At 37.1% G+C, this 8,716-nt stretch overlaps 3 protein-coding genes across 3 annotated transcripts; 1 reads left to right on the plus strand and 2 right to left on the minus strand.

Annotated features, from left to right (window-relative positions):
* Positions 1-1,404: 1,404 nt before the first annotated feature.
* PCYB_144280 (hypothetical protein) lies at positions 1,405-4,182 on the plus strand (the record flags this gene model as incomplete). Its single annotated transcript, XM_004224899.1, has 3 exons — positions 1,405-2,937; positions 3,047-3,610; positions 4,072-4,182. The coding sequence occupies 3 exons, from the start codon at positions 1,405-1,407 to the stop codon at positions 4,180-4,182; spliced, it is 2,208 nt and encodes a 735-aa protein (XP_004224947.1).
* Positions 4,183-4,910: 728 nt separating this feature from the next.
* On the minus strand, positions 4,911-5,711 carry PCYB_144290 (male development gene 1; the record flags this gene model as incomplete). The annotated part of the gene is made up of 2 exons (XM_004224900.1): positions 4,911-5,512; positions 5,606-5,711. The coding sequence occupies 2 exons, from the start codon at positions 5,709-5,711 to the stop codon at positions 4,911-4,913; spliced, it is 708 nt and encodes a 235-aa protein (XP_004224948.1).
* A 1,758-nt stretch (positions 5,712-7,469) lies between these two features.
* On the minus strand, positions 7,470-8,284 carry PCYB_144300 (cell-traversal protein for ookinetes and sporozoites; the record flags this gene model as incomplete). Its single annotated transcript, XM_004224901.1, has 2 exons — positions 7,470-7,950; positions 8,265-8,284. 2 exons carry the CDS (start codon positions 8,282-8,284, stop codon positions 7,470-7,472), a joined length of 501 nt encoding a protein of 166 aa, XP_004224949.1.
* Positions 8,285-8,716: the final 432 nt, after the last annotated feature.

Genomic DNA, 8,716 nt, shown 5'->3' on the forward strand with positions numbered 1-8,716 from the left:
GGAAAAGGAAAGGAAAAGGAAAGAAAAAACTTGTAAATCTTTATACGTATAAGAAAAAATTTGACAATTTTGAAAAAAAAAAAAAAAACGCCACGAAAAAAAACACGTCGAAATGTACAGTACCCATACATTACAAATTTGTTTCTGTTTTTTTTTTTAAGTACAAAGAATTTTATGTTCGAGGGTTGGCAATGCATGGTTCCCGACCCCCCGTTAATTTTGCAAACAGGTTATTTGAGTTATACGTTCGGAACATTTTGTACATGTTGCAGATATTACTTCTGTCGTATGTATTAGCTTTTCCAACCGCTGTCACAACCTCGCCAACTCCAACCTACAAACCTTATCTATCTTGTGGAAGGGCTTTGTCATTTGAAGTAACTTCCCCGGTTATGAGCGATTATAACGCTACTTTGTGTTGTAAGGATTGTATGTTATAGGAGAAGGTAAAAAAACAGCGGAAAAAAGAAAAAAAAAATTTTTATTTACAAATCGTACAAATGTATAATTAACGTATACATGTCGAAAAGTTCAGTTTTTACAAACAAACTGCGGGAATTTTCTCATTTGCGGCGCGCGCGTTGAAAAGGAAAACACCCGCAGGTAGGTATTATCGCACGTCTTACGATTTGCACGCACGTTTTGTCAATTTAAACCTCGTGCTATTCAAAAGATTCTCAAATAAGCTTCAATCCGGGGGGGGGAAACAAAGGCACGCCGTGTACATGCAAATATGTGTCATCATCTTGTATACGGTTTGACTAAAACTGTAGATGTATTTTTTATTTTTTTTCTTCCCAATTGTGTGCAATTACTTTGTTTGAGCATTCGCGCCTTTACGAGTTTGCATGCTCGGCTGCACAAATTTGTTTGAATAGTGAGACACCTGGAAGTGAAAACACGGGGGGTAGAAGCCCTATGAAGGAGTGACCAACTAAGGGGCACGCAGGAAAAAGCATTCCAAAGGTGCTGGCAAAACTGTACGTGGTGTGCAGAAGTGCGTCCCGCGCTGCGTCCGGAGGGGAGAAGAAGCAAAGAGGAACGGAGCCCCCCCGGGAGACACTTTTTGTGACATAAAGAGGAAGCTCACAAGTGGAAGCTCTCAAGTGGAAGCTCTCAAGCGGAAGCTCTTATGCGGAATCTCTCAAGCAGAAGTACCCGCTGTAGAATGACACACGCGCGTACCCCCCGGGAACCCCAGCAATTCTCAAAATAACAAAAATGAAGATAAAAAAAAAAAAGGGGAAAAAAACGTACACCAGAAGACTGTCACGATATATTTACATGCATAATATATCTTAAAATCGTAACCTTCAAAAAAATGAACTGTTAAGGGAAAAAAAACCGGCCACACAGTTACCACCCTCCAGAAATAAATCAAAACAACAAACAGTGTAGGAAAAAATGTTTAAGAGGTGTTTGATATTTTTGGTAATATCCATATTTAGCATAGCCCTAGTTGTATATAAGAGAATAAAGCATGAAAGCGTGAACGAGGAGTACTATAATGGAGGGAGAGATACCGGTGGGGCAGGAGGCAGGCCTCCATGGGGAGGTACGGGTGAGTGTAGCTTGAATGGAGAATTTTGCACCATGGATTACAGCGATATTGGTATCGAACAGGATGAATACAAAATTGTGCATTACAAAGACACACGGATTAATAAAGTAAAGAAAGGACTCAAGCAAATTTTCCAACCTTTCTTCACAGAAATGAAAAGTGAAACGAATCGAAAGCATATCATTTCTTTATTTTTAGAGGTCTTTGAAAATTCAAAAGTTTTCCTAACTGTCTCCTTGCGCTCAAGTTATCATATGCTTTACGCCTACGGAATACTGTTAATATCTTTCCTCAAAATTCTATTCTTATGGTACATAATTTTAGAGCCATATTTACAGTGGCTCCTTCTGAAGCTAAAAATTATGTATATAAATTTGGACTACAAAACGAAGAAGTACGTTATGACCATGTTGTGCACATTTTTAACTGTTCTCTATCTTATTTATTCTGGAGTTATAAAATATATTTTAAATAAGATTACCAAGTTTTACAAATATTTAATGAAGAAAGTTTTCAAAATTAATAAATTTTTGTTCAATATATTGCCATATTTGTTGAGCTCCTTGTTGTACGTCACTTTGGTGAAGACCCTACCGATGTCGTTCATTTCGTTTTTTATCTATTCGATTTTTTTTCCCCTGCCTTCCGTCTACTCTGTCGTTATCATTTTGAAATATGTATACTCGTCCAACATTAGGGAGTGCCTTATTGATAGCGTTACACATAAGTTGAATTCTTCCAAATATATTAATGCCATGAGTCAGTATGGCATCCTGAGGGACGGCGAGCTCGCGGAAGAAGGCGAAGTTGAAAAGGCAGGTGAAGAAGAAAAAGCGGATGAGGTTGAAAAAGTGGATGAAGTTGAAAAAGTGGATGAAGTTGAAAAAACGGATGAAGTTGAAAAAGCAGATGAAGGCGAAAAAGAAGTTGAAGGCGAAAAAGAAGGTGAAGGCGAAAAAGAAGGTGAAGGCGAAAAAGAAGGTGAAGGCGAAAAAGTGAATGAAGTTGAAAAAGAAAATGATCACAGAACAACTGAGCTGAAAACGGGCAAGCTTAAGGCGGACCAACCGAACGACTCCAAGAAGAAAAAGTTCTCCCTCTTCAGCCTGGAAAACTTTGGCTTTAACTCCAGAAAGAAGGACCGAAGCGGAGAAGCGGTCGAAAACGAGAACCGAAACAGCTGGTCGAGGGGAGACCCCCCCACGCGCAACCGCAGACAAAGCAGCATTTGCGAATCCGTAGGAGAATCCAAAGCGGAGGATGAAAACAGGGCATCGTACTATGATGTGCCCATTTTACTAGAATATTGGCTCTTTATAAACATTTTAAAATTTTTAAACTTTTTTTTTCCGGAATTACAACAAAACCTCGTTCATGTTTGAGTATTTTACCCTGTTCGTAATATGCCTGAATGTTAGCGAGAAGTTGCACGAATTTGTTTTCCTAAAAGATTACAAATCATCTATCCTGGTTCGCATTTTGAAGAGTGTGTTAGTCAGCACAGTCGATTTTGTCTTATACACCTTATTCAACGTCAGGCTGGAAAACGAAGAAAAGAAAGGGAAAAAAAACGCAGAGTCAGATATGCAATATAACGAGAGAAGCAATTTACTAATTAGGATATCAAAAATAGTAAAGGATAAGATGAAGTTAAACGAAACAGTTAAATTCAGCCTTACCTGTCTCAAGTCAGTCATTACAGAAAATGTGGTTGAAAGTGTTCAGCTGCCATTTTATATAAAAATTTTTATTAACCTCTTAATATACATGCCGCAACTTATCCTTTTAATTTTCCCGTCCTTTATCCTTAAAATATATTTTGCCTATTTCTTTTTTATTTTCCCAATATTTGGATCTCTCAAATGTTTAGAAGAAAAAAATTCAATACATAACAAAATTTACTTCATATGTTATTTTTTCTTTTACAACATTGCATCGGCCACTGTAAACCATGCCTTTTTCAAGTGTTTGCCTTTTTACAATTTATACAAAATTTTAATTACGATATCTGTTCAAACTGTTCTTAAATATATTCTTAATGTCCTCAAGGTGAAGAGTTGATTGCTTTCTTCACTTCTCACCTGTTTGCTTTTGTTTATTGTTTTGCAACCTCCCCGCATTTTGCCTTTTTTTTTTTTTTTTTTTTTACTATACCTTTTCCCCCAATTTGGTAATTATGCAACGTTACGCTATTTTATTTTTTTTTTATTTTTATTTTTTTTACTTTTTTTGTTCACCGTAAGAATATTAAAAATTAACAAAACTTGTTTCTCAAATTAGAAGACGATTTTAATTTAAACCGCCATGTGAAGCTGTGCAGTTGTGTGTGTGTGGGGGCCTTTTTGGTAAATCTTCCCCCTCCATGAGTGTATAAAAGGGAGCACAGATAACAACGTGCATATAAAGTGCGCGCATATTCAGGTAGAATCTGATCAAAGTGTTATGCGATCATGTTTAATATATAACGCGTTTAAAGCAGCCTGTCTTTTTTTTTTCTTTTTTTACTTCAGGGCGACGAGCTCTACGTTAAGGTTTACGCAGCTTTTGCACTGCTCATTTGGGGTGAACTGTTCTTTTCTTATAAAGAGATCGGTACAACTGGTGTCCTTCCCTTTTCATAACAGCCCCTTCAGCTGTGGCATGTACACATATACACCTTGAGCGAATTTCCCCCTCAGAGTTAGCGAAGTCCTGTGCATCGTCGTTCAAGTAGGGTGAGGCGTCTTTTTTACGTGTGTCAGTTCGCGTGGGAGTATTTCTACATGCACACCATTTTGCCCTTCGATAAAATTCCCCCTTCTACCTTATACAAAAAATAAATGGCGTGAAAGTGTACAAAATGAGTAGCAGATGAGCGGCAAACTGAACAGCGAAATAAATCATACTTGCGTGAGCATATACTGACGAAAAACGCCCCACTGGGATGGTGACATAAATGCACACGGGTTCGACTTCAGCGTTATCACACTGATGTAGTGACATGGATTTTCACATCCACGCAGAAGGGGCTGATAAAAGGGGGACGTACTAACTTCATGTCGAACAATAACAATCATAGATAAAAAATGGATAAATATAAAAAATAGCATCATATTAATTTAAAGAGTAAATGAAAAAAAAAAAAAGGTGAAAATTTTTTGATGCATCGAAGTTTTCTCCAAAATGGAGCACTGACGCGGCAAAAGGAAAAACATGAAATTAAAAAAAGAATTTTTTTTTTTTATTAATCCGTTTTTTTGCCCTGTGACGAAAAATGTGTATATTTGCTCCTTTGGGAAATACTTCCCCCCCCAAAAAAAAGGCGCTTCACGGTGGGGTTGCCTTCTTTTGCTTCGTCCCTGTGATCACATTAATCTAAGTTGTTGTGAGTTTTTATTTCTTGCACATTCTCTTCCAAGTCCTTGTGATGCTTGTCTTCATATACGTCCACCAACTCGTTAATGAAATCTTCGGTTGCTTCATCGACGTCTTCGTCATTGGCATTTTCGTCATTTGCATTTTTGTCATTGGAATTTTCGTCATTGGCATTTTCGTTATTTGCATTTTCGTCATTGGCATTTTCTTCATTTACATTTTCATCTTTGGAATTTCCCTTCTTTGCCTCCTTTGCCTCTCCATCCTCGTCGTCAAATTTTAAGTCAAAAGGGCTGCTACCCCCCATGGCCTCTTTTAAACTGGCGAAGGAACTTTTGGACAAAAAGGGCTTAAGGGAATCCTCTAAGTTGCTGTTTAATATATCGGCAGCCTTCAAGCCAATATATTCCGACATGTCCTTGAAGTAATTTTTGAAGTCGCTTAAATCTTCATCGTCCATGTTTCCTAAATCATAAAAAATCTTTTCGTGTTTTAATAAGTCAATTAATTTCTCCTTCATTTTGCCAGCCAACTCATCAGCTAGATAATCCTTCACTTCATCTAAATCTCCCTTATTTTTTAAGTAGCCATTTCTTACTAGATCCATGAAATTGTAACCCTTTTCACTCCATTCAGTGGAAAGGCTATTATCATTAACAGCGAAAATTGGGTTACTACGCTTTGCATTACTTGCTGTTTTCCCTGTGCTCATGCAATTGTACAGGCCGCTTTGCGAACTCAAGTACAGAATAAATAGACTCGAAATGTTTAATATGGAAAATGCAAAGTTCTTCATTTTCGATCAATTGGGTGTAATTACTGCAAAAGGGCAGTACCAATTAGCCGTTCTTAATATCTATGTGTATTATATACGTTCGCATGAAAATGCTTTACGCGTTCGTTCTTATATATATATATATATTTGTTTGTTTGTTTTTCTTATTTTTTATGTATATATAATTTGAAGTGCTTCCTCAAAATAGGGAACTTATAGTATTAACCGAATTGTCGCGTCTTTATAAACACGCAGGGGCTGCTTTTAAATAAGCAATATGATTCTGAGAAATTGCAAAATCGAAATTGTATTCTCGTTTTGAAGCGATGTAGCAAAAGCGTTATCATTTTTTTTCTTTTTTTTTTAAGATAGCCTTACAAAAATTATGTTCACCTAGCATTTTAACGAAACCTTACTGCTTAAGCACAGTACCGTGATGATCCATTTTGCGTCGCATTTTATGATGCTTGCACCTTTTTATGCCATAAGGACCTTTTATAACAGATAGGGACATTTGGAAAAGAGTCAGGGGGTCTGAGCGAAAATGTAAATATACATGCATGTGTAAACATATATGTACATATGGAAGACCTTGAAAACCTTTTTTTTCACGTCTTACGCAGCTTTTTTTGCGCAAACCGGATAGCTAGATGTGTGTGTGCGCCTCCACGTGTGTTTTTTTTGCTCAAAATGAAGAGTATTTTTAGCTGTTCATATGTACATATGTGTATATATATACATATACATACGTATGCACATGCTTATGCTAATTCACCCCGTTGCGCAATTGCCCTACGAAGCGTTCCAGCTGCCATAACGCCACATAGAGCAGATAACGCACAAAATGTATGCAACGCGAATAGGTGCTTATTCCCGCATGTGTACATATACTTACCTATTTATGTACCCTTTTGGCTGATGCACCGAAACGGCTCATGGGACAGTTGTCTACCGCCCCTTATGCCCAGTTTGCTGTCCTAATTGACGCGGCACGCGACACGTAATCAGAAGTTAAGCATAATTTTATGATCGTTAATGCCGAATTTGATCACCATTTATGCCAAGTTTGACCACCATTTATGCCGAGTTCAACCACCATTTATGCCAAGTTTGACCACCATTTACGCAGAATTCGCCTGCTCGGTCCGGTAAACCAAGAAATTGCCTCACAGCAATATGTTGACGTGTTTTAAAATGTTACGAATTTCACTTAATGTTTATCTATTTGCGCGGGGAAAAAAGCATATTGGCAAAAATATATATACGCGCGCATACTCATAGGAACGTGTTCCCATATGAGCGTGCGTACGTACACACATATGATGAGTGAGCATGTCATCGCACACGGGGAATCGTAAAATGTGGACTATCAATGTTCTTGTGTTTGTGTCAGTGTGCATTAAAATGAAGAAAATCAAAAAACTCCCAATAAAACGAAAGGGTGAAAGAACGAATAAACGATAAGCCATAAGCCACAAGCGAAGGCGAGTAGGCTGAAACGCGAAAAAAAAAATATGCACAACTTAAGACGGAAAAAAAAAACAAAGATAAAATGTTATAATAAATCAATGCTCATTGGGCATATAACAATGTTGGTCCCATTTTGTTTACTTCGTATTTAGCAACAATATGGTTATGGCCCCTTCGAAACGTCGGATTCCACAAGAGGGGGTGCTTGCGCGGCTCTTTATCCATCTCTGTTTGCCTAAGGCATCTTCGCTTACTTACCATTTGTTTATGCATATAACTTTTTCTCAAAAAAATGTGTCTCTGTTATGCTTAATCTAACAACTCATCGGAGAAATCATCTTCAGCTTCTTCCTCTTCGGAGGAACCCGTGGATTCGTACTCCCAAATGTTATCAGGTATTGGCTTGTGTAAAGCGTCCTCAACTTTGTTAAAGAGAGTTTTGACGACGGGGCCCAATAAAAAGTAGGCTTCTTCGCTGACACGTGGTGGCTTAATCGTGGTGGCAACAATTCTTTCGGTTGGCTCTAATGCTGCTTTTAACGCTTCCATTAAGACCTTCTTGGCAGTAGCTTTCAACTGGGTTTTTACGTCAAACCCATTTTGTAAAAAGGATGCTGAATCCTTTTGCAGGGAGCTAACAATTTCGTTGGCAATGTTGTCGGCCAGTTCATCTCCAATTACTTCCAAAGATGCCGATTCGGAAAGGAATGACGATAAGCTGTTCCCTATGCGCTCGGAAAATTCGCTTCCTCCTTCAAGAGAAGACGAGGCAGTCGATCCGCTCTTTCCCCTCAAGGACAACACATTTACGAAGCAAAAAAGTGCTAAGAAAGCACAAATAATCGAGACTCGGTTTACTTTGTTCATTTTGTCTGTTTTGGGTTTGTTAAATAAATGAATATATATATGTGTATATATATGGGTATATATGTGTGTATATATGTGTGTATATATGTGCTTGTACAGTGGGATGCGCGAGCTTAAAAGTACGTGTTTAAAAAGATGTGTTATGGGAGTTATTCACACAAACAAAGGGTTAACATAAGTTGGAAGAAGGAAGCATAAAAAAGACAGGTAAGTGAAAGGTGTTTATTTAAATGTTACACGAATTGAAATTGAATCATTTATTTAACAAAATTATTTTTGACAAAATAAAAGTAAGCATGTTATATTTTTATATTATTTATTGTGTGTCCTTTTTTTTTTTTTTTATCCTCTCAAGTTTGTTTAAAATAAATGGTGTAAAAATATATTTGCAAATTAAAAAAAAAAAAAAAACAGGTTAAAATTTAAATTAAAGATTAAAGCTATATGTACATGCACAACTTCAGTGATCAGACACTTAACAAAATGTTTCTTAAAGATCATTTTTTTTGTAGCATGTTGAGGTAAAATTGAGAGTCTTGTCCAGATTTTTATACTCTCCATTTGGCTGTTGCATTCAGTTGTGTTACATTTGGCTCAAACATTCAATAAAATAAAAACAAACCAAATTAAGAAAAAAAAAATTGGGGCTTCGTAGAACCTTTTAATCAAGTAAACGCACATTGTTCATA

This window comes from Plasmodium cynomolgi, chromosome 14 (genome assembly GCF_000321355.1).
Source record: "Plasmodium cynomolgi strain B DNA, chromosome 14, whole genome shotgun sequence".
NCBI lineage: Eukaryota > Apicomplexa > Aconoidasida > Haemosporida > Plasmodiidae > Plasmodium > Plasmodium cynomolgi.